At 37.8% G+C, this 26,329-nt stretch overlaps 1 protein-coding gene across 1 annotated transcript in view; it reads right to left on the reverse strand.

Moving 5' to 3' along the window:
* Ccny (cyclin Y) overlaps nt 1-26,329 on the reverse strand; it is a gene marked incomplete at its 5' end in the record, with an annotated part of 151,019 nt that overhangs the window by 16,026 nt on the left and 108,664 nt on the right. Inside the window, 2 exon segments of the mRNA XM_005398158.2 lie at nt 19,599-19,718; nt 19,806-19,863. Of these exon segments, the coding sequence (XP_005398215.1) occupies nt 19,599-19,718; nt 19,806-19,863 (178 nt within the window).

The raw sequence follows: 26,329 nt of genomic DNA on the forward strand, positions 1-26,329 counted from the left end.
TCATTACTTTCTCTTTTTCTGAAAGGGAAGAAGATAATGGTCATCCCAATTGGTGTAAAGTGATACCTCACTGTAATAGATTCAATTACCCTATTTTCAACTAGGTAAAATGTAACAATATAGGGTTTCTAAAACGGCAATATTTGGTTTGAAGATAGCCATCAGAAGTAGCCATAAAACCCACTGCTTAAGTGGGTCTCATGGTAAGAATGCCTCTAGTTTCCTATAATAAAAATCTATTTATGAGAATGTTGAACACTTTTTGAATCATCAACTTGAGTTTTTATTGAATACATCTGCAAAGTAGAACTCTGAATGAAATGAAATTCAACAGATATCCGTATTATTTTAAGAACCTGCTTTCTAAAACAGAACTTTTTAGTGTTATAATTATTCATAGTAAGTAACGTCTATAAATCTTCAATACTGCAAGATACAAAAAAGAATTGTGGAAAGAAAAATGTTAAATACATAAAGTATAGGTTATTTTGGTTAAATAATAACAACATTCATAAATGGGACAAAAAAGGTTTAAGGGGGGCACAACACCAGGGGACTCACTGGGGCCCTGGGGAGGAGGCTGGACTTGAGCTTCTTGGGATAGAGGGTGACTTAACACTGGTTGGGAGAGAGCTCTTTAATGCTGTGAATCCATATGAAGCAGCACAGGGTATACCAGAAGTAAACTATAACTATGTAACAAAAAGTTCATGGGATGAGAATGGGTCACAGGCACATTCTGAAGTGAACTTGAGCACCACTTAGCAAGCAGGCATTACCACTATAACGTAGGTGCTGTGGTAACTATTGCTGCAAACTAGAAGAGGCCTTTGGTATTATAAAGCAGTCCTGAAAGAACCAACGTCTGAACTGGGGACATCGCAGTGAGACTATAGGCATGCTCCAGACACCTCAGGTGGCCCCACTGGCCATAGAAGGTGGCTATTTTGTGAGAGCCCAGGCTTTCCAATTGGTGCTGCTGGATAATACTGCCTCTGATTCAAGGGGCATGTGAAGAAGAGTTTCTGGAAGGTGACCACAGGTTTCATTTTACTAAGTAGGTAATGAAATGGGCAACTCTGACTCCCTCAAATTAGTTTGAGGAACCCCACTGCTGCATTTGTCCCAGGATAGTTTCACTGCCTTCTTACCTGTCTTTAGCCTTAGTAAGCCTCAAGTTCCTTGATAACAAAGAGCTCATCTTATTGCACAATGCCAGGCCACAGTGGTACTCCATGCATGCCTGCTTAACCAACACATGCTCCCATAGGAATGAGCAAAGGGTCATTACATAGAGGACCAACTAGGACAAGGAAGTTCAGCAGAAATGTAACAGGAATTTCATTACTAAATGACCAAAATAATGACCTATACTTAGGGAACAAACTGTACTGACTCACTGGTTTGCGAGATGGGTGCAGTGGAGAACATGAGGAACAGGGAGAACACGATGGGAGCAGCTCCAGGGAGAGAGTCACACTGCTGTAACAGAAGAGACCCTGGAGTAACGCCCAGGAAGGCAGGAAGTGCAACATCCTAATGGCACCATAAGAACCACTGTGGGAGGCTCCAAGTGTCTTCTATCGACAACAATAGCATTTGATTGTGACAACTACTAGACAAAACGTATCATTCAACAGAGCTCAGTAACCTTATCAGTTTTTGGAAATTCTGGCTTTTAATGGCATTAATTACATTAAATTTGAGCAAGGAGAGCACATTAGATGTCTTAGATAATGAATTTCATTTGTTCAAAAGATCATAATTCTCCAAAGACACAGGTGGCACTAAATGGAATTTCAGCAGGGCACTGATCTCAGGACCCCAGAGTGTAGATTTGCAAAGGCTGATGACAAATTCTTCTCTCTACCAAGGACAGAATCAGAACAAGCACAGTAAAACTGAAGTGATGGCCTAACTAAGCCCCAAATCTTCAACCACTGTGAAAAAGAGCTTGTGAACAATGTCCTCCTAGATCCTGAAGGCTCTACTCTTCATACGTGAGTGAGGAAAATCTCTCAGAAAGATGGTAATTTGATTTCTCCTCACTTTTTTAAATTAGTTGAGAGACATTATACACTAATTAATACCTGATATTTGGAAAAAGTCCACCCAATAGTCATCGACCACATGCTATCCCACGAGGGTTAAATGAAGGAATTGGACACTACGTTATACCTCACATCTGAGGAAAAGCAGCTGTTATACTGAGAAATAAGGTACTTATAACAAGGTCTACTTAACAGCTTGCAATTTAGCAGCACTTGTCAATAAAGATAAATTCAAGGGTCAACTGCAATTTCTTTAGTAAATTCCCACTTGGGTATTTTAATTCTCTACCAAGTAAAATAACATACAATTGGTTTTCCTAAACAATATCCCTAGACACTGCTAATGGGACACTCTAGTGCGATTAAGCTTTTGCATGTAAACTATGAGAAGACTGTCCTAAGCAGTCTTTCTAGAAAATGGAGGTTAAAGAGCAATTACAGAGCTATAGAGTACTCCTTTGATTATACATTACAAAACTGTTAGAGGGCATTTGGAGTACAGGGATAAAATGCAAACTCTTGGAAACTCAAGTCCATAAACAAAATTCAAATGATGCTGAAATTATTCCTGTCTGATTTTAAAGAATTATGCTAGGTTAGTTAATTGTCTACATCCATGCAAGGTACAATTTCCTTCTGGGTTTTAACCTTGTTGTCTTACAGCTGTGTGGTTTAGCTGATTATAGCATGTTCCAGTGAGGCTTAGGTCAAGAGTATAGGGTCAAAACTTTGTAAGAAGTGTTAGTAGCGTCAGATCACTCCCAAGTGTACCCTAACTCCAAGTAGCCACACCTCATAAGGGGTACTATTTTGGGGTATGAGAATAATTATCCAAACTCTCAGCATTCAACAAAGCTCTATGAATTGCTACTTTTGTGGCAAATGTTATTTTAAAAGAATAATTAAAACTTCCTGTTAACAAAATTTCTGTACCTTTCACATTTAAACTCATTTAGTATTTGATGCTGTAAGATTTTCCAAAAGCCTGAACTATGCACTTACATTATGAATATAAATCATTAAGTTCCTGGTATGTCTGCTAAGATCTTCATAGAATATATGCATGAATCCATCAATATCCTGTTCTGCTGTTAGGTAATTTAGTGAAATACGTTCCCTAAAGAATTCAGAGACTGAATTTCTAAACCCCAATACTCAAGACTGTGACTTTATTTCGAGATAAAGTCCTTGCAGAGCTGATCAAATTAATATGAGGTCCTAAAGCTATCAGGTGGACTTTAATCATAAAGGGCTGAGGTATTTCTAGGAGACAGATATGATAAGCACAGGAAGACATCATCCACGTACAAAAATGGGCACCTAGGGAACCCAGGAGGCCTGGAACAGATCTTCCCACTGTAGTCCCCAGAATGAAACATCCCTGCCTGCATCTTTATTTTAGACAGCTAGTCTCCAGAACTGAGACACAATAAATTCCTTTCCCTTCCTTCCTCTTTCTTACTTCTTTATTTTTTCTTCTTATTTTATAGAGAATAAAAAGTTTAAAAACTATACAGAATTTGAAAACAAGATGATAGGAGGGCTGGGGATACAGCTCAGTGGCACAAGTGCCTGCCTGGCAAGTGCAAGGTCCGGAGTTCAAGTCCCCGTTAAAAAAAAAAAAAAAAAGGTTAAAAGCTGCTGGATTATGAATGAGTGGTGGTGTGGTTGTTTTCTACATGAGCTACCCATTTTTCTCTCTTGGTGCCTCTGGAGGCCAGGGTTCAGCTGGCAGCAGCTCCTAGGAGGAGCCTCGGATCCTGGCTTGAGCTGGTGGGAGGACACTGGTGGCTACCATTGCCCTCCTGCACCCTCCCTGCCTGGCCGTGCCTCTGCGACCAGCATCTGCAGGACAGAATCAGGAGGCCCACGATCTGCTCACACCATAGTTCACAGCTGAACTCCATGAGAACCAGGTAGCACCCCCATCTACTTCCTGGGAACAAAGCAGGTGTCCCAGAACACTGCTGACATTGCAGTCTGTGTCTCCGCCCTCCGTGTGCCCTAGACACACAGGAGACTGTCTCAAGGGACCCGCAAACCCGCTAACTACTCCAGGGCTTGCAAGAGGCAGCCCTGCATGTGCCCAGTGACACATGAAGCCCCAGAGCAGACAGTCCACGAAAATGCTGAAGCCACAATTCATGTCTGGGTTCCAGGGTTTGAGTCTGAGCGGGAGCACAGAAACAGGCGGTCTGTTATCACTGCCAGCACAGCCCACCTCTAGCTCCTGTGCTCACGGTGAAAGGCTTGCAGACACAGAATCAGGCAGTCCACAAACTGCAGACCCTGCTGTCCGTGTCTGGGCTCCACCTTCACCCTGAACTCCCTGGAGTCACAGGACCAAGTAGTCTGTGATCACGCCACCAGTGCAGACCACTTCTGGTTCATACTCATGCCCTGAGCTGATAGGGGACACTGGATCAGATTGTCTGTGACCTGACAACATTGTGATTGGCATTTGAGACCTGGGAGAACTTGATAAACTTCATCATCTGCTGGAAGAACCCCAACTTCAGCACACCACAGCAGCCACTGAGGGGCAAGTCTGACCACCAGGAAAATTAGGGAGGTCAGTGGCCTTTCTGAGCTGACAGGGAGGAAAGGGACTGAGCACTCTACCACCAAAATCAAACATGACAAGAGGAAGGACTAAAATGCAATCTCAGAACTCCACCCCTCTCAGAACAAGTCCAGGAGGCATCGACATAGGAGAACTTGGCAAACATATGCCTGAAATTGCTGAAATGATTGCAATGGAAGTGAAGAAACAACTCCATCAGGCCATACAAGAGATCAGATCAGAAATAATCTCTCAGGAAAAAATGAAATGACAATAATAATGAGAGAAAGAAAGAAAAAATAATAATGAAAGAACTGCTCAGCACATTTAAAGAAGAAACGTACAAAAAAATAGATGAACATAGGCAATGGACAGAAACATTAAATGAAAAATACAGAAATGAATTAGAAGGCATGAAGCAGATTCAAAGAAATATCCAGGAAATCAAAGCTTCCACTGAAAGCTGCCCAAACCACTTGAATGATGCCACAGACAGTTTCAGATTTTGAAGACAGCATGGCAGCTAGCAATCGTGAAAGGATCTCTTAAAATCAACAAGGTACCAGGAAAAATCAATTCAACAGCTGCATGATGAAGCAAAGAGGAGTAATGTAGGACTGATAGGAGTCAATGAAACAGCAGGAGGCAACACAAATGACATAAAAAAAATATTTGCAGAAATAATAGCAGAAAATTTCCCAAGCATGGAAACAGAACCTGACATACAGGTAAATGAGGCATAGAGAACTCCAACTAACCATAACCAAAATAAAACTACACCCAGACATACAACAGTCCAAAAAATCAGCAAGGAAATAAGAGATCTGAACCAAAGCTGTGAACAAATGGACTTAGAAGTATACAGAGTGTTCACCCTACCGCATCAGAATACACATTTTTTGCAGTTGCACATAGGACATTCTCTAAAACAGACCACATTCTAGCCCATAGAGCATACCTACCAAAATGCAAAAGCAATGAAATTATCCTATGCATATTATCTGATCACAGTGCAATGAAATTGGAAATTAATGACAAAAGGAACTCCAAAAACTCCATAAACACTTGGAAATTAAACAACAACCTCCTGAACAACCAATAGGTCACAGAAGAAATCAAGAAACACCTACAAATGAAAATGGTAATACAACTTACCGGAATCTGTGGGATGCAATGAAAGCAGTCCTCAGAGGGAAATTTATAGCGGTGAACTCACACATAAGGAAAACAGAAAGAGAACAAATAAATAGCCTAACGCTGCACCTCAAACTTTTAGAAAAAGAAGAACAAGTCAAACTCAAAGCCCAAAGAAGGGAGGAGAATATAAAGATCAGGGGATAAATTAATGCAACTGAGACGAAGAAAACCCTACAAAAAATAAATGAATCGAAGAGTTGGTTCTTTGAAAGAATAAACAAAATTGATAAACCCCTAGCCAACCTTATCAAAAAAAGAAAGGAAAGAACTCAAATTGATGCAATAAGGAATGAAAAGGATGAAACTACTACAGATTTTGCAGAAATTCAGAAGATCATTAATACCTACTTTGAAAATCTTTACTCCCACAGGATAGAAAACTCAGAAGAAATGGACAGATTCCTAGATATGTATGAATTACCAAAGTTGAGTCAAGAAGACATAAAAATCCTAGACAACCCAATATCAATTAATGAGATTGAAAATGTGATTTAAAACTTATCGACAAAGAAAAGCCCAGGCCCTGATGGATTCACAGTAGAATTTTACAAGTAATTCAGAGACAATCTAATACCAACACTTCTCAAACTCTTCCATGAAACTGAAAAGGAAGCAATTCTCCCTAACTCATTTCTGGAGGCAAGTATTATACTGATACCAAAAACAGAGAAAGACCCAACCAAGAAAGAGAAGTACAGCTCAATCTCCCTAATGAATATAGATGCAAAGATACTCAATAAAATACTAGCACACAGAATGCAGCAAATCATCAAGAAAATCATACACCACGACCAAGTCGGATTCATTCCAGAAATGCACAGCTGGTTCAATATTCCCAAAATAATAAATGCTATACACCATATTAATAGAGTCAAAGACAAAAACCATATGATCATCTCAGTAGATGCAGAAAAAGCTTCTGACAAAGTCCAACGTGCATTCATGATAAAAACTCTACAGAAAATAGGAACAGATGGTCTTTACCTCAACCTGATCAAAGCCATCTATGACAAACCAACAGCCAACATCATACTAAATGGACAAAAACTGAAAGTTTTTACTTTAAAATTGGGAACAAGACAAGGATGTCCGCTGTCACCACTCCTGTTCAACATAGTTCTCGAACCATTAGATAAGAGAGAGAAACAAAAGGAATGAGGACAGGAAAGGAAGAAGTAAAGCTATCACTATTTGCAGATGACATGACACTTTACATGGAATACCCCCAAAACTCCACAAGACTCCTTGAATTAATCAACAAATTCAGCAGTGTAGATGGATACAAAGTCAACACCCAAAAATCAACAGCATTCCTATACACAAACAACAAACAGAGTGACAGAGAAACTAAGGAAACCATACCTTTCACAATAGCATCCAAGAAATTGAAATATTTAGGAATCAATCTAACAAAAGAAGGAAAAGATCTCTTCAATGGAAACTACAGTATTCTGAAAAGGGAGATCTAAGAGGATTTCAGTAAATGGAAAAATATTCCTTGCTCATGGATAGGAAGACCCAACATTGTGAAAATGGCCATACTACCAAAATTGTTGTACAGATTCAATGCAATTCCCATTAAAATACCATTAGCATACCTCACAGATCTAGAGAAAATATTCCCTAAATTCATCTGGAGCTGGAAGAGACCCAGAATAGCAAAAGCAATCCTGGGCAACAAGGACAAATCAGGTGGAATCACAATCCCTGACTTGAAATTATACTACAAAGCTAGTGTAATAAAATCAACCTGGTACTGGCTAAAAAGCAGACCTGAGGATCAACAGAACAGACTAGAAGACACAGACACAACCACAAACACACTCAGCCAACCTCATCTTTGATAAAGGGGCCAAACAAACTCGCTGGTAGAATGATAGCCTCGTTAATAAATAGTGCTGGAAAAATTGGCTTGCTACCTGCCAAAGACTGAAAATAGACCCAAGTCTATCACCATGCACCAAACTCAAGTCAAAATGGATCATATACCTCAATATTAAAACAGAAACATTAAATCCATTGGAAGAGAAAGTAGGTAAAAACTTTGAAGACATAGGGGTAGGCAGAGAATTCAAGAACAAAAACCAAACTGCCTGTGAAATAATTCAAAGAACAACTGGGATCTCATCCTACTGAAATGTTTCTGCACATCTAAAGAAATCACCACCAAAGAGAAAACCCACAAATTGGGAAAAAATTTTAGCTGGCTGTCCCTCAGACAAAGGGCTTCTATCTAGAACATATAAAAAATTAAAAAACATCAGCTCCCCCAGATTCAAAGACCCAATCCAAAAATGGGTAGCTGAGATGAATACACACTTTTCACATAAACAAATACAAATGGTAAATAAATACATGAGAAAGTGTTCAACATCATTAGTCATTTGAGAAGTGCAAATTAAAACATTGAGATTTCATCTCACCCCAATAAGAATGGCTATCATTAAGAAATCAACCAACAACAAATGCTGGCGAGGCTGTGGAGAAACAGGAACTCTTCTCCACTGCTGTTGGGAATGCAGACTGGTGAAACCACTGTGGAAATCAGTGTGGAGATTCCTCAGGAAACTAGGTCTAGAGGTCCCATTCAACCCAGCTATTCCCCTTCTGGGTATTTTCCCAGAAGATCTGAAAACATCATATCACAGTGATATATGTGCACCCATGTTCATAGCAGCACAATTTGTAATTGCTAAACTGTGAAAGCAACCCAAATGTCCATCCACTGAGGATTGGATAAAAAAACTGTGGTACTTTTATATAATGGAATATTACTCAGCTATAAAGAAAGATAAACTCGAGGCTTTTATAAGTAAATGGTCACAACTACAGACCATACTCATAAGTAAAATAAATTAGACCTGCACATGTAAGAATCATATTATCTCACTAGTGTAAGACCTGAAAGAGTGAGTAAAAACGAGGTGGTATGATAGACATTGCAAAATGAAAGGAAAATGTTCAAAAGTAAAGGGCAACTGGGTTGTGGGAAAAGACAAGAGAAAGAAGGGGAAATTATGTATGTATGTATGTATGTATATACAGTATAGGTAACATAGTTGTACTACTGTCTTCTATTGCGCTACAGAAAGGAACAGTTAATGATTACTTATTTGATCAATCTTATATGTCTCTATTTGTTTTCTTGAGAAAGCACTTTGAATATATCAATACTACAATAACCATTGTTAATTTCCTACAACTTTGTCTGTAACTGTTTTGTTTGTATTGTTCTTATGCTATTTTGTAAAAGGATGTCTGTTTGTTAACTTCTTCATTTCTTAAAATTAAAAAAAAAGATGATAGGAAATGGTTGTTATAATGCATATAGTTATTTTCAAAGTAGGTGTTCAGATTACCAGATACAGGCATGCAAAACTGATCAAAAAAATTAAGTATTAACTGTTCCTTTTCAATAAAGCAACAGAAATTAATAGTACAATTATCTCAGCTATCATATTTCTCTTCTTTCTTTTCTCTTTTCCTTCATCTCAGGTGTTCTTTCCTTTTAAGCAGTTTCTTTCCCTTTCACAATATCTACTATAACTTTTGGATTTTATTTACTCTTTCAAGTTCTTAGACTAGGACTTAATACATGCAAGTCTGATTTATTTCACTTATTAGTATGGTCGCTAGTCGTATCCATTTACCACTAAAAGCCTCGAGTTTATCTTTCTTTATAGTTGAGTAATACTCCACTGTATAAAGAAATCACATCTTTTTTATCTATTCCTCAATTGATGGGCATTTGGGTTGTTTCTGAGATGACAAATTGTGCTCCCATGAACATGCGTGCACATATACTGCTGTGGTATGATGTTTTCAGTTTTTCTGGGAAAATACCCAGAAGGGGAACAGCTGGGTGGAATAGGACCTCTAATCCTTGTTTTTTGAGGAATCTCCACACTGATTTCCACAGTGGTTGTACTCTTCCTTTCTTTGTCCCATTTTTTCATTTTTTTTAGCAGTGTTGCCCAGACTGGCACAACTCCTGGATTCAACTGAGGAGAGAGCTCAGCCTTCCAAGTAGCTGGAACTACAGGCACATGCCACCACTCCCAGCTAAACTTCCATGTTTTAAAGCCATACCGTTTGTGGTACTTTGTTGTGGCAACTTGTCCAAAAACCTTTGATGCTCTCTCCATACTGCTTAAAGCAAGACTGGTAAGCCACAGGTTTGATTTGACTTAGAGCTTCTATTAAAAAATCTTGAGAACTTTGATAAATAAGCCCGTTTCTACTCTTCCACTGCAGGGCCCCAGCCCCACATTTCTACATGCAATAGACTGGCCACTAAGCACACTCCAAACATTACTAAGGGTCCATGTGCAACTCCCCTCCCCCACCACAAACATTCTGGCACATTCATTTCGCATTTGTCATCAGGAATAACTCTCTCTGCCCTTTGCTCAGTAAGAGCAGATCTGTGAGGCCCAAAAGTGGTTCCAATCATCTACCTAAAGACATACCAGCAGAAGAAAAAGAACAGAACAGCAGAGTGAGCAGGAAAGAGCAAACATAGCAGGCCTGAGACTGCATCTTAGAAAAATTCTACTTGCAAGGCTGGTCCTGGCCAACTTATGGAGACGCTGATTTCCGGAGGGTCCCCACTATTCCTAGTATGGATACAAATTGCTCACTGTGCCTAAACCATTTGCTTCCCTCTTGGGAGCTGAGAATTTCAATGAGTGATAGGTAGAGTGTTTCACGTGACCAGCCCTCAATAAAAACCTTGAGTACCGAGTCTCCAATGGGCTTTGCCGGGAGACCACACTTTATAAATACCTTCACACCTCACTGCCGAGGGCTGAAGTACATGCTGTCTGACTCCACTGAAAAAGACACTTGAAAGCGTGCACTAGGTTCCCTCGAGAGGTCCCTTTTGCATCCTCCAAGTGCTGATTTTGCTTTTGTCCCTTTACTGTCATAAGTCAGGGTTCTACATACATGCTGAACTTGGTGAGTCCTGCGAGTAAATGAGTTAAGAGGAGTCATGAGGACTCCCAATACACAGTAATTTATAAATGATAGGTTGTAACCTGTTAGTGAGGTCTTTCAAAAATATACAAGACTATGAACAGCATTTTAAAAGATGAAATACAAAAGAGTAGATTAAAAAAAAGTCTCAGATCTAGAAATTATTAGTTTGTGAAATCTTCAAAAGGAGTGTACATTAAAATGGCTGTAATCTGTATTTTTTACTTTGAGCTGAGTCAAAAAGTACTAAAAACCACTGCCTTGGACTCTTCTGAATTTTGAATGATAATTTATTTTTTTAATTTTTTTTTTTTTTTTTTTTTTTGGTTTTTCTCCGGTACCGGGAACCGAACTCACGGCCTTGCGCATGCAAGGCAGGCGCTTTTGCCGCTGAGCTAAATCCCCAGCCCCATTGAATGATAATTTAATCTCATCCCTGCACCTGCTTTTGACTTTAATAAATTCACAGAAATACAGTAAGTCTTAAACTCCCTATCACTGAAGTTACATAACTGGTCATGAATAACCACACTTCTTATTCACTAGTAGTTGGAAAAACGTCTGAATGTAATATTTGGACTTGTCACTGATAAATGCTATTTAAATACCATCTTCTGAATTCCTGAGAAACAATTTCATTAACCCAAAAAGATAGTCTTTGAAGGCCAGAATAAACTGATTTCACAGTCACTTCACTAGAGCACCAGCCTTGGAGAAGGGTTTTGAAAGGCACTGTAACCCAGGGGCCAAATGGCATGCAGCGAAGACTGGATCCTGGAAATCCACGCACTGGGCATATGTATCACTGATATAAAAAGTACTCTTGCTTAGGCATGGTGGCACATATATGTAATCCTGGCATTTAGGAGGCTGAGGCACACATCACAAGTTTGAGCCCAGGCTGGAGAAGTGAGTGACTTAATGAGACCATCTCAAAACAAAACAAAAACCAAACCAAACAAACACACACAAAAAAAAATCCACAAAAGCTGTGGATATAGCTAAGTGTGAAAGCCCTAGGTTCAAATCTCAATATCTAAAACAAAACACAAAACTCTTCTTAAGAGGAATATATCACTTAGGGAGGTAAAAAAGCCTAACTCTGCTATTTATGCATAGTGTCTTTCTTCTAAAGAACCCAGCATGAAAAGGAGTTAAGTTTGCATCAAAGAAATCTAACAAATATCCCAGCCAGGTGACCAAGATTATTACAACAGTGATAAGTTATGCTGATAGTACATACTTTTGATGTGATGTGATGAAAATGGTACTCATCTCTGTTATTTTCATCAAAAAATGATACTCTCTTTCCCTCTCTCTGGCTGTCTTTCTAATTATGAAAGAAAAGTCAGACTAGTCTCCATTGAGGGCCATTCTATAAAGCACATGACCAGTATACTTCAAAAGTGTCAAGATTCTCAAAGACAAAGGAAGTCTGAGAAATTGTCACAGCCAAGAGGAACCTGAGGAGACAAGATAACTAAATTTGCAGTGGTGTCCAGTGGGGTCCTTTTCCTAAAACAGCAAAGTGATACATAAAAACTAAGAAATGTATAGAAAGCATAGAGTTTAATTAATAATAACAGACCAATGTATCACTGCATGTAAAGAAAGCATAGAGTTTAATTAATAATAATAGACCAATGTATCAGTGCATTAACTCATTAACCTGTATAGACTTTTAACAAACAGATGAAGAGACTGAACTGGGAATGAAAAAACTTCCAAAAGAGAAAATCCTGGCCAAGACGGCTTTAATGGTAAATTGTATCAAACTTTAAGAATTAACATTAAACCCTTCACAAATGCCCTTAAAAAACAAAACATGTGGAAGGAACATGCGGAAGCAACAGATCTCAATTCATTGTATAAGGCCAGTAATACCAAAACCAAAGACATCACAAGAAAATTCTGAATAAAATACTAGCAAACTAAGTCCATCAACATATAAAAAAAAAAAAAAGCCCTAAACAAAACACAAAACTCTTCTTAAGAGCAATATATCATTTAGGGAGGTAAAAAAGCCTAAATATGCTACTTATGCATAGTGACTTTCTTCTAAAGAATAGAGAATGAAATATAGCCAAGTGGAATTTATCCCAAGAATAGAAGGTTGATTTAATATAGTAATTGAATAAAGGCCAAATGATTTCAGCAGATACAGAAAAAGCACTTGACAGACTCTACCACAAAATGAGGAACAGAAGTGAACACTCCCAATTCGGTAAACAGCATCGATGAAAAATTCACAACTAACATGAGATTTACTATGGAAAGTTTCCCTTAAGACAAATAACAAGACAAGAAAGTGCACTCTTGGCACTTCTTTTCAACACTGTACTGGAGGCACTAATCAGGACAGCTAAGTGTGGAAAAAGAAATGGCATGTAAGCTGGAAAGGAAGCAGTAAAACTGCATCTGTAGATGACATGATCTCGTGTATATAAAATTTTTTAAAACTAGTTAAAAACTACCAGAACTAATAAATAAGTTCGGCGCTATGAGAGGATACAAGATCAATTTCTATCAATTGCATTCCTATACAGTAGCAATACAGCACTGAAAATGAAATTAAAAAGACAATTTAACTTACAACAGCATGAAAGTAAATTGAAGTATCTAGGAATAAATTTAACAAATGATGGGTAAGATCTGTACACTGAAGAGTATAGAATGTTGTCAAAAGAATTAAAGAAAGTCTGAATAAATGGAAAAAACATGTTTATGGACTGGAAGTCTTACTATTGCTGAGACTACAATACTCTTCAAGTGTCTGATATAATCCCTATCCAAATCCCAGCCTTCTTCCCCAGGTATCAACAAGCAAGTTCTAAAATTCATATAGCAATACAAGGGTCACAAAAGAGTGAAAACAAGGACGAAGAAAAAACACAGCTGGAAGACTCACAGAGTCTAAAGAACTACAAATTTATGGTAATCAAGACAAAGAGATGGTCTTGATTTAAGGGTATAGAGTATATAAAGATCAGTGGAATAAAATTAAAAGCCTTGAAATAAACTTTCATATTACTATTAAGTGATTCCTGACAAGAGTGACAAGACAGTTTAATGGGAGAAAGTATCAAATGCATATATCCAAGAGCAAAACAATGAATTTGGAACTCTACTTCACAAAATTCAGCTCAAAATGGAAGAACCAAATGTAAGAGCTAAAATTATAAAATTCCTGAAAGAGAATATAGGGATAAATCATCATGACCAGAAACATCAAAATTACAAGTAACAAAAGAAAAAAAGGTTAGGCTTCATGAAAATAAAAACCTATGCTGTAAGACATCACTATAAAAGTGCAATAATAACTAGAAAGAAAAGTACAAAATAGTTATGAGTCACATATCTGAAAAAAGGTATGAGTCACAGAACATAGAAGGCACACTTATAACTCAACAAAAAGATAAACCCAACTGTAAATCGGCAAATAATTTGAATAAGCATCTCTCCAAAGAAAATATACAAATGCAAAAAAATCTCAGTATCATTAAGCACTAGTGAAATATATATCAAAACTACAGTGAAACAACACTTTACAACGGTATCTCAGTTCACAAACTTTATTTGTTCCATGGTTTTGGAAAAAGATAGCCATTTTATGTTCGTGCGGGAAAGATCACTGTGGTTCTGTCGGTTACCCGATGTAGAGTTTGCAAGCAAAAAACAAAATTTTGCCACTTTTCTTTGAGAACCAAATTATTGGCTAAAGTAAAAAGACAAATAACAAGCGCTGAAAAACACTTGATATGATATGGAAAATTAGAAATCTTGTAATACTGCCAATGAAAATATAAAATGGTGCAGTCACTTCAGAGAATAGTCAGTCTATTCCTCAAAGTCGTGAACACAGTTACTTATGACCATGCAATACTATTCCTAGATATGTATGTTCTAAGAAATGAAAACACATACCCCCACAAAACACAGATGTTCATATAAACATTATCTACAGGAGCTAAAAAGTGTAAACAACCTCAATGTTTATCAACTCATGAAAGGCTACATAGTATACACCCATATAGTGAAATGTTTAGCGGCAAAAAGAATGAAATACTATATATTTTACAATGTAGATGACCTTGAAAACATACTAAGTAAAAGAAGCCAGTCACAAATGATCATAACATGATTCCATTTACATGAGATATCCAGAATAAACAACTCTAATGAGGCAGAAAGTGTATTACTGATTGCCCAGGCCTGAGGTACGGGTTGGGAATAAACATAAATGCCAAAGGGTAAAGGATTTCTTTCCAGGGTGATGAATATACTCTGAAATTCAGCTGCAGTGATGGTTATACAATATACTAAGCACCTCTGCAAAAGCATTCCCTTCAAATGAACATTATGCTACTTGAAACAAATCTAGATTCTAATGGCTAATCTTGACTGGATTGAGACGTGCCTAGGACATTACTAAAGCACACATCTGGGTGTATCTAAGTGTTTCCAGACATGGTTAGCATGTAGGACAGCAAAGGGATGAGGGAGACCACCCTGAACTTAGCACTGTCAAATAGGGTGGGGGCCTAGATTTAACAAAAGGGGAGGGGGAAGCAGGCCAGGCTTGGGCTTGCTCTCTTTCTGTTTCCTGGATACTAGGGGTGACCAGATTTTCTCCACTGTGATCTTCTGGGGGCCTCACCTCAGGCTCACAGCAATGGACCAGCCAAAAACCGATACTGCAAACCAAAATTCTTTGTTCCTCTTTTAAGCTGTGCTTCACAGGCATTTCGTCCTAACAACAAGAAGCTAACTTACTAATAAAACCATAGAAAGAATTTTAAGAGGAGAATACATCACCTCTTTACTGCTTAGTTCTCACTCTACCACCTGCTTGTCTTCTTTACCTTCTGCCTGATTCCCTCTCAGCAATTACTAATCTCTTCTTCCTCCCATCTCCCATTACTGCAGGCAGAATCACTTTTGTGTGTAACAAGATTATGATGTCCCCAAAGATAAAGTCTTCGTTACTGTGCCCTCAGAAAGCTTACTTTAATAAGCAATGGAACAGCAGAGTACGCGCTCAAGGTTACAAAATTACAGTGGTACCTCAAGAACTTAATTTATTCCATGATTCTGGAGAAGATGACTACATTCCTGTTTGTGCGAGAAAGACAGCGGCAGTCATCTTCATCACCTGATACAGAGTTCAGTAACAGAAACAGTATTTTGCCAAACGCTTCTGTTTGTAAACTAAATTGTTTGCAAACGAAAGTGTTCATGAACCAAGCCACCACAGTACTGTAACAGAAAATAATGATAATAAGTAGGTACTGCATGCTCCTCATATTTCAGTCAAAATGTGAGGTACATCAACCCCATGGCATGCAGGAAGTTAGTACCATGTTCCATACTCAATAAATATTCATTAAGTGTATGTGCCAGGCTGTGTTCCAGATGCTGGTCATATTGCACTGAGGCAGATGCCCCCCCTCACCAAAAAAAAACCCCCTTACTCATGGAGCTTATAGACAAAAAATAAGATAAATGACTTAAATTCAAGAATGTTAACAGGTGTTAAGTATTACAGAGAAAAAGAAGAAATTACAAGATGGAATGTGGCAGGAAGGAGGGAGTTTCCATTTAAAATACTGCTGTCAGGGAAAATACCCATGGGTGTGCCATTTTAAGCAAAGACCTAAAGGCCGCAGGGAGTCAGGGAGCACATGCATGGCAGGCAGAGGGATGAGTGTAATATTCTTGAAGCAGGAATGTGTGCCCTGTGTTAAATGGGCCAGAGGGCAGGAGCAGCATGGCAGTGGAAAGAGTGGTAGCAGCTGAGTGGAGGTGAAGAAGGCCTTCTTCACACTTCTCCATGAGAAGATGAGGAAGTACTGCACGATTTGAAACTGACAAGAGCACAAAGTAAGAAAAACAAAGGCTGACAACAAGACTCCTGGCAAGTCAGTCATGACGACTGTCTTGGTTACTTCTCTCTTGCTGAGACAAAATATCCAACACTCAAAATTAAGGAAGGAAGGGTCCATTTAGCTCACTCTGTGGAGGTTTCAGTCCATAATCAGCTGGCTCCAAGGAAGGGTTTTCAAGGCACAGGGGCAACAGTTCAAGGTGGCAGAAGACAGCAAAAGCAGCAAGAGCAAAGGCAGCAAGAGCAAAAGGTTGGGAGCAAGCCTCTTTTCCTCCCTTATATTGTAAGCAGGGTACCACCCCCTAGGGCCGGGGTACCATCTTCATGCAGGACTCTTGCACAGGATGAGGATGTTTACAAGTAAGGATCCTGGCCTCCTGCTGATAACCTTCATTAAACTTCTGAACTTCTCAAGTTGATACAATGTATCAACCATTACAACTACCTGATCTACAAGGGAAAATTTGACCCAAAAGAACAGAGTCAATCAAAATTCACCCCATCTACAAAATGAGAACTAACCTCTTCCAGTCAGCCAGTGTAGGGCTTAAATGCAAGTGATGTAGAATCAGAGTTCAGACAATGACTTCCCCGCCACCTCTAATCTGAGCAATAATAGTCCCTCTACAAATCAATGCTCCAGAACTACAGGGGAGAACAGAGGAAAATAAAGTGCTCCCCACACACACCAGGAGAGAGGAACCAATGATTGCTCTTAGGACAGTCTGAGTACTTCAGTTCTTGAGCACAATGGACACTTCTGGACTTTCCAAAAAACATCCTCTTGTTCTGGCCTCTATATGGGCTCCTCCTCCTTGCAAAACTCCCTGGCTCAGACAGGAGGTGAACTTTCTTTTGTTACCCAAGTACCACATGGGACTGAAATGGGTGTCTGTTCATGGTACTGGGGTGCTGTAGCTTGCCCATCTCACCACAATGGACCTGGCTTCTCAGCTGCTGCTGGGAAGCCTACAAAGTATCTTGTGTGAAAACATGACTCAGCAATTCAATTACCTCACTCCCCATTGAATTTCCCTATATGTCCATAGCAAGAGAGCTTTAAGCATATTTTACAAGGCTAAAAAAAAAATACTGTGATACTAGTTGAATGTTACTCTTTTAAAACAAAGTCCTTTAATCTGTAAAATACCTGCTTTGGGTTAGACTCTGGGTGTTCAAAAGCAGCTGCAGCCTTGTTCTTTACCAGCAGCAAGGCCACAAATAACCGCAGCCCCTTCTCCACAGCAGGCCAGGAGAGCTGCCAAACATATGTGCGGGAGGGAGGCGTGTCTGGAAACTCTAGACCAGATTCACCCCGAATGAGTTCTTCCACCTCTTAGAACATGAGAGAGGAAAACAATGCCAACAGGTCTCACTTACAGCATACTCTGCCGGACTTCTGCCCACAGCAGGCAGGCTGCCTCTCCCAAAGGCAAGCAGCAGCCAGAGTGTAGGCCTGCAGCGCTAAGCCAGCACAAAAGGTCTCCAGAGCTGCTCTCCTCTAATAACAACCAATAAATATCCCGATGGGGCAGGTGAAGACTTCCGTTATTAAATTACTCACAAAAAAAATGCTACCCCAAAGACAGGAAGCAGTCGATCTTTCTGTCAGCAGTGATGCCATCAGAGGATGATGTAAGATGCACTGTACATGTTCTTTCTAGACTAGAGAAACTTAGTGAACAGCAGGGATTTAATCATTAGCCTTGTCTCCCCGGATCACCAACCTCTTCACTCCAGTAAATGTAAGCAATAAGGACTGTTAGGTCAGAGCTGGGTCTTACTTTCCACAGGAATTAAGGTTAAAAGAAAAATGTCCCCACCACCTTCCACTACAGCAGTTTTGAAATCAATCTTTTTTCATGGAATGAACTTGAGTACTACTCTCATCAGTGGTTTCTTTTCACACATCTTCTGCCGTCCTTCATGCACAGATTCCCTCCAGACTCATCTCCCTACATAAAAATCTCAAACATGTTGCTTTGCTGTATGTTTCTGCAAGAACCTGAAATCCTTTTGGGAAACACTAAGTTCTCAATTATAACCTTAGAACCTTTAATTATTCTAAATCACCAAATGATGACTTGAACATCTGTTTGCCCTTTAGTCTGCAAGTTCAGAGCAAAAGAATAAACAAATAGATGAGCAGACAAATGCAAAAGCAAACATGTTTACTGTAGAACTAACCTAAAGGCACAAAGCTTTTCATGTGGAAGGGACACAAGAGTGCCCAGGTTGCCTGTAATCATTTTACACAATGATTACTTCTTTAAGTAAACTACAGGGGAGGGTATTCTGATCTCCAGAAGAGCTCACGTACAGCAAACCTAATTTCCTGAGTTACACAGACTATAAAAGGTCATGGGCAATGGGTTCCACTGTTCAACCTATTCTCAAAGGAGATCCGCCCTAAATAGTCCAGTTGTAAAACCTAGAGACAAATTTTCCGGTTTTTTTGTCGTAAGCTTTAAAATGCAGACTGCGTCCATGTCTGAGTATCTTACAGACATATTACATAAAAATGATAAATCACAGGCCTGCAATACATACATTCCTCTCTACACAAGTGGTCGTATAGTACGCTATGTATTCATCATATCTCACTAATGTCATTAACATCACTGTAAGGAATGAACAAGTGGAAACCAAATGTTAATAAAGGGTAGTCTTGGCCCTTCTTAACCTCTCTTAGCCCAACGGCTTTACTTACCTGGTTCTGATATTCCAATATTTACTTGCTGAACATGATTTCACAAATGACTTTAGGTGAGGACTGTGGAACAGTCTCTTTTCAAATACACATACTCTGTTCTCCCAGAAGAAAAGAAACCATGACTCTTAGGCCACAGCTTCCCCAGGGTTCTCTGGTGAAGACACTCTATGCCTCTACTCTGGTGAACAACAGGAGAAACCCCAATGTACTCACCAGGGTGACAATGGCACACTCAGCAGTCAGCTGCGCAGCACTGAACAGTGTCCGAACAAACCGGTAAATCTGCTTCTGTTCTGGATTGTGTTTGTCATAATCTGGTGGCACTTCGGATTTCTGGGGAAGGAAATATTGTCATATAACTAGACACCCAAGAGGAGCAAAAGAAAATTAAATATTCTCATGACACAAAGAGAAGATTACCGAAAGAGGGTGAAGGTTTTCATCAAAAATATCTAAGAGCATCCTTCCATCTGGGTCCCTGGGAGGAAGAGGAAAATAAAAAATGGGAGTTTATCCTTCGCAGCAATGAGTATCATTCAAAATGTAAGGAAAAATACAATGCATATGTAAAATGCTGATGTTAACGACATTTGAAAACTTTATTTCAAGAGATAAATAGTGCTAAATTTAAGAGATAGTGGTTATTGGTAAATAATGACTTGTCTTTCTTGGGCACAATATTTTAACAGCTGTGAAGAGTTCAAGGAATAAAGTGTAGATGTTCAACTTTTTGGCTTGCCTGAGCTGCACCGGCTATAGAGGAGCTGTCTTGGGCCTTATATAAAATATGTGACATAGGTAATATATGTAAGTAACAAAACTTTATTTTTTAATATTTTAACATTAAAACAAAATAACATAAGCCCAGTTTAAAAATAGAACATTTACATGTCTGCTTACTAACAAACTCCTGTCTTCACCTGCACACTGTTATTGGTAATTGCTGTGTTTACTTGCCATGTCATACATACATATGTAATACTGATGTACCTGTGAGTTTCAATGCTGGGCACAGGAGGTAGGGCTAGCACTACAGTGTACCCTCCTCTGTACAGACTTCCCTTATCAACTACACTGTTACAGTTTAAATCTAAATATGTCCCCAAAACTCCACAGTTCGGAGGTGGAGCCTGGTTAAATGGGGTAGATGGCTGGGGTGTGACTTGGAATGGTTATGTTCTCATCCTGGCTCCTCCTTTCTCTCTCTGCTTCCTGACTGCCATGGAGTGAGCGGCTTTTCTCTGACAAGCCTTTTCACCATGCCATTTCTGCCTTGAAGCCAGCTGAATCCAATGAGCCAAAATAAACCTCTCCTCTTTTTAAGTTGCAGGCGTTGGGTATTTTGTCTCAGCAATGGAAAAGTGAGTATTACAATAGTCCAGACTCAAGCACTGTGCAAAGTAAGCATGGAAAATGCTGCTTAAATTAAAAAAAAAAAAAAAAAAAAAACAATAATGAGCAAGTTTATAATCTTGAGGGGCGTATCACTTGCTGTCAGGACTGCACACAGTCCATAGGCTGGACAGGGCTAAAATAAACATTATGAACCAAAACATGTAGTTTTAATTAAGCAAAAATCTAGATTTTAATTTTTCAAGTTTTCATATGAACTAAATCTAAGCAAAAGACTTAACCTTCTTTTAACATACTACTTCTAGGCAAATGCTAATAGATCTGCATAAATTAAAACAAGGTAGCTGACACAGAAGAAGTCTGAGCTTAAGAATGATCCTGGAGATCAGTTTGGAATGTTCACAGCAGCTTGATTATTCAATTAATTAAGAGTTTCACAAACTTTAACTGCAAAACAAGGGGTGAGAGTAAAAAGGCTTCATTTAGTAACTTACAAGCCTATGATAGCATGGCTAGTGGTCACCGGGCTGGAAAGGCACAGGATGGTTTACAGTGCAGCTGTCACTGTCTGCGCTCTGAGCTGAAGATGAAGCTCAGTGCAAAGGCTCTGAGTTCAATACCCATTAATATATGTGGTGGGGGAACGAGTGGTAAGCACACAGCTGTGTTTCACTACTGGTATGAATCTTATTAGTTTAAGCTTAAATTTTTAAAAAGTTTGAACTTCTACCACAGAAGTTAGGAAAAGACAAAGTCTGTATTTTCACTGTTTTTCTAGTTTAAGGGCACCAAGGCTATAGCATGCATATGTACTTATATTCAGGAATTTCAAGCACAATTACAAACACAATATAAAAGAAATCATCCCACAAAGTCCCTTTTTAGGTGTTTGTTTCAGGTATTTGTGCTTTCCCAGAACACTGTGCTGAGAGCTCCGTTGCTGACCTCCTCTTCACTGACTCCTAATTCAGTGTCTGTGAACAGCCTACAGGTGGTATGAACCATGGGTGAGATCCATGATCCATAGGTGGTGGCTCTGCTTATTCCCAAACTAAAACACACCAGTTGTACTTATGTTCACACATATAAACACAAAATATCACAGTAACTCAATAAAATATGACTATAGTAAGTAAGAGTGCCTTTGTTCTTATGAAAATTAAGAGGATGTTCTGGAAAATCCAATCAAAGGAAATGACTAAAAATAACTTTTCTGTAGAGTAAGCATGGTCACAACCTGAAAGAGCCTACAGTTAGTATTTTGCAAATGTCTAAGTTTTCTCACTACTGGTGTGTGTGGAGAAGCATCTAGAAAGGACAAATTATACAAGTGGCTTAATATCCCAGGCCTGAAGCAAAGGAGTTTATATTGAGTTTAGAAAAAAAGAGAAAGGCAAATAAATGTATTCTTACATGTTTTGTGTTGAAATAACATGTCTGAGGTAATTTTTTTTAATTCCTTGCTTTTACTGACTTTTTAAATTTACCAAATCATTCCCAAATACACTTTGTATCAAGAGAGAGCTTTGAATACATTAAAACAGTTTATGTGTAATGGATTACCAAAATTTTCTTGAATGAATTTAAACTATAAATTTAATGTTTTTCATATTAAAGTTGCACAGGGTAAAATTTTAAAATACCACATTATAAAAGTGTTTACACAAATTAAAGAGAAAATAAGGAATGAAGAGGAAGCTTAACATTATCAAGAAGTTTTATTCTGTTCTGCTGATTTCAACCACAAACACCCATTTAGTGTCCTCTGATTCAGAATACATACCTGGAAGTTTTAATAAATTACACTATCATTAGAAATTCTATGAAAATATGAGTTAAGAAGATAAAAGTCAAAGTCTGAGGCAACTAGAAAATAATAGGAAAAAAAATAAGCACAACAGAATATGATGTGTGTTTTTAGCACAAATTAATCATCCACATACCTGTTTTTGATGTGATAATATATTGCAAGAGCTACACTGTAAAATAAAATACAAAGGTTCAATCTTTCATAAGCATATTCAACACTTCATACAGTATCTTGATCAATCTGAACATCAATATTTAAGTTTAAATAAAAGCCGAAAAACCCATCTGAACAGTCACATCTCATTCAGAATGCTGATCAGGAAAAGGCTCTCCTCAAATTAAAGCAATCTGGTACTGATTTTCACCGGTTATTAAGTCTTTTTCTAAACATAGAACTTAAACTGATATTTAAAAATATACTATAAGACATTTTAAGTTTTCATCTCTTGTAAAATATAGGCACTATAAAAAAAAAACAGGTGGTACACTGTGTAGTAAATTAAATATCCTTAGATATTTCCAGCTCATTGCCTACTGATTCAGAAAATTAGTGGTTTCTTTGTCACTACCACAGAAATGAGTTATCACCCACAGAGGGTTTTCTCCCCTTTTTAAGTCAATAATTTCTTGGCAAGCTATACAACTTATCCATTCACTTGCTGAAATGAAATGGTAGTGTAACTTACTTATAACACTATTACAAAATTGGATTTTAAACATTAAAATATCTGAATTTAATGAATATAACCACATTCTTTGACCTAGAATCTTCTTTCCTAAAACAGAACTTTTTTTTACTACAAAGCATAACACATTTATCATACAAATTTGGGAAAATATACAATGATAAAGAAAAACTATCCCTTTGCCCAAAGATAATATGTGATAGTTAACTATTTTCATATTTGTAAATAGGTTTGTAACCTACTTTTATCCTTGCTGTGTTAACATTTTTGCCATTAAAATATTCTTCAAATACATGATTTTAAAATAGCTGCTTATATTCTATCATATGGTTGTTGAATACTTTAAACTTTTTACTATTATTTGTTTCTGGTAGATAGCAGTTACAATCAATACCATAATGAACACCCTCACAGATAAATGTCTGCAATCTATGATTATATCATTTCCATAAGAAAACATCCTGTAATTGGAGTTAAGCAGTCTAAAGTCATCAATAACTGTAAGGTTCACAAGACATATTACCAAATGTCTTTGCAGATCCCTTTGGTGTACTCCCCCAGTGTCAGTTTCACCACACACTTGCTGACACCTTTAATATTTTGAAAAAATATTCTCCAACTAGATGAGAGACCAATTGATCACTCTTTTTTAATGTTCTCTTTTATAAACAGGCTAGATCTTTCCACCTTTTGTCTTACTTTAAAATTTATTCAGGTAGCAAAAAAATTATCTTCAGAGCTTCTTAAGAACAGAGCTACTTGGTATCAGACTGTGTTCTGGTTCTCTGGAGACAAAGCAACTCTCATACTAGATGTTAGTCCTCTGTCCAAGGAATAGCTGCCAAAATATTTTTCCCATTCTGTAAGTTGTCTCTTCACTCTGTGGGTTGTTTCCTTTGTGGTGAGGAAGCTTTTTAATCTGATATGAACCTATTGTTGACTCTTGGTACTATTTCTTGTGCCATTGGGCTTCTGTTCAAAAAGTCCTTGCCTACACCTATGTCTTCAAGAGTTTTACCTGTTTTATCTTCCAGCAGATTGTTTCTCTATTTTAACATTTAAATCTCTGACCTATTTTGACTTTAGTTTAGTACATGGTGAGATATATGGGTCTAAACTCAAATCTTCTGCATGTGGATATCCAATTTTCCAAGCACCATTATTACAGACGTTATCTTTCCTGTAGTGTGTATTTTTGGCCCTTGTCAAACATCAAATAGCTGAATGTGTCTGGAGTTGTTTCTGCTTCCTCTATTCTGTTCCACCGATCCACATGCCTGTGTTTTGCCAGTACCATCTTGTTCTAAACACTGTAGCTTTGTAGTATAACTTAAAATCTGGAATTGTGATTTGCTTTTGTTACCCAGGATTGATTTTGTTATTCCAGGTCTCTTCTACTTCCATATGAATTTTAGGACTATTCTCTCTAAGACGTGTGAGAAATGCTGTTGGTATTTCAATTGGGGTTATGCTGCATCTATGAATCAGTTTTGGAATCATGGCATTTTGATTATTTTGGTTCTGCCTATCCAGGAACAGGAGATATCATTCCACTTTCTGATGTTCTCTTAAATTGCCTTTTGCAGAGTGATGTAATTTTTACTGTACAGGTCTTCCATTTCCTTACTTAGGTTAATTTCTAAGTATTTAACTTTCTTGACATTGTTGTGAATGGTACTGTATTCCTAATTTCTTTTTCAGTGAGTACATTATTAGCATGTAGGAATGCTATGAATTTTTGTTTATTCTGTATCCTGCTATATTGCTGAACTTGGCTGTTAATTCTGTCTTTCAGGTGGAATTTATTCAAATACTTTGAATTCATCTCTTTCTATATGTATTCCCTTTTATTTCTCTTGCCTGACTGCTCTGGCTAATGACTATAATGGATAGAAGTGGTGATAATAAACAACCCTGTCTTATTCCTGAGAGAAAGCTTTCAGTTTTTCCCCATTTGATATAATGTTGGTAATAGACTGATCATAAATGGCTGTTACCAGATTGAGTCAAGGTCCTTCTATATCTATTTTTTCGGAGTTTTTATCATGAATGGATGGTGGACAACAACTCAAAAAATTAGAACTTCCAAAATAAAAGGTCTAATTAAAAAATGGGCAGCTGAAATGAATAGACATACACCAGAAAAAGAAGTATCAATGGCTATTAAATGCATGAAAAATGTTCAACATTGTTGGCCATTAGAGAAATGTAAATTAAAACTACATGGTACTTACTCCAGAAAAAAAGGTTATCATCAAAAAAATATATAGTAACAAATTCTGGCAAGGACACGGAGAAAAAAGGAACTCTTCCATATTGTTGGTAAAAATGTAAACTAGTACAACTACTATGGAAATTAGTGTGGAGATCCCTCAAAATACTATAAATAGAAATTCCATTTGACCTAGCTATCCCTTAGTATCTTTCCAAACCAGTCAAAATTATGATGTTACAGTAATACATGCATAGCCACGTAGCACAATTTATAAGAGTGAGATCTTGGAAACAGCATATATGTCCATCAACAGATGAGTGTATAAAGAAAATGTGGTATTTATACATTTATTCACTGTATTCACTGTGGTACAATAAAGTACTACTCCACCACAAGGAAACCACGTTTATGATACATTCATAGGCAAATGGATGCAACTTGAGAACATAATGTTAAGTGAAGTGAGATACACACTTAAATATCCCATGGTTTCTCTTATATGAAAATCTATCTCAAAGATACACACAATGGAAGTAGGGAGAAGTCCAAATAATTCCAGAAATTATCTATTCTGTTGTCTCAGAAATATTTTAATATATATGCTAATTTGTGACATTTATACTATTAGTTTCTCAGTTCACTGAAGAGAAAGATTTATACTTTTGTTTCTTCCCTATAAGAGCTTTTTGTCTGTAACCCGTACTCTAAGTGATATTTTAGCTGTTCTTTTAAGATTATGATACACAGCATATTAACTACTGTTATTCTCCAATAATTGTTATGAAATTTTGCTTTATTTTTTCATAGATGACTGCTTTTCTACATTTTATTTACTAATATCTCCTTTTATTAGATTAAAAGACAAAAAAAAAAAAAAAAAA

Source organism: Chinchilla lanigera, unplaced genomic scaffold, assembly GCF_000276665.1.
Source record: "Chinchilla lanigera isolate Chin_1 unplaced genomic scaffold, ChiLan1.0 scaffold00061, whole genome shotgun sequence".
NCBI lineage: Eukaryota > Metazoa > Chordata > Mammalia > Rodentia > Chinchillidae > Chinchilla > Chinchilla lanigera.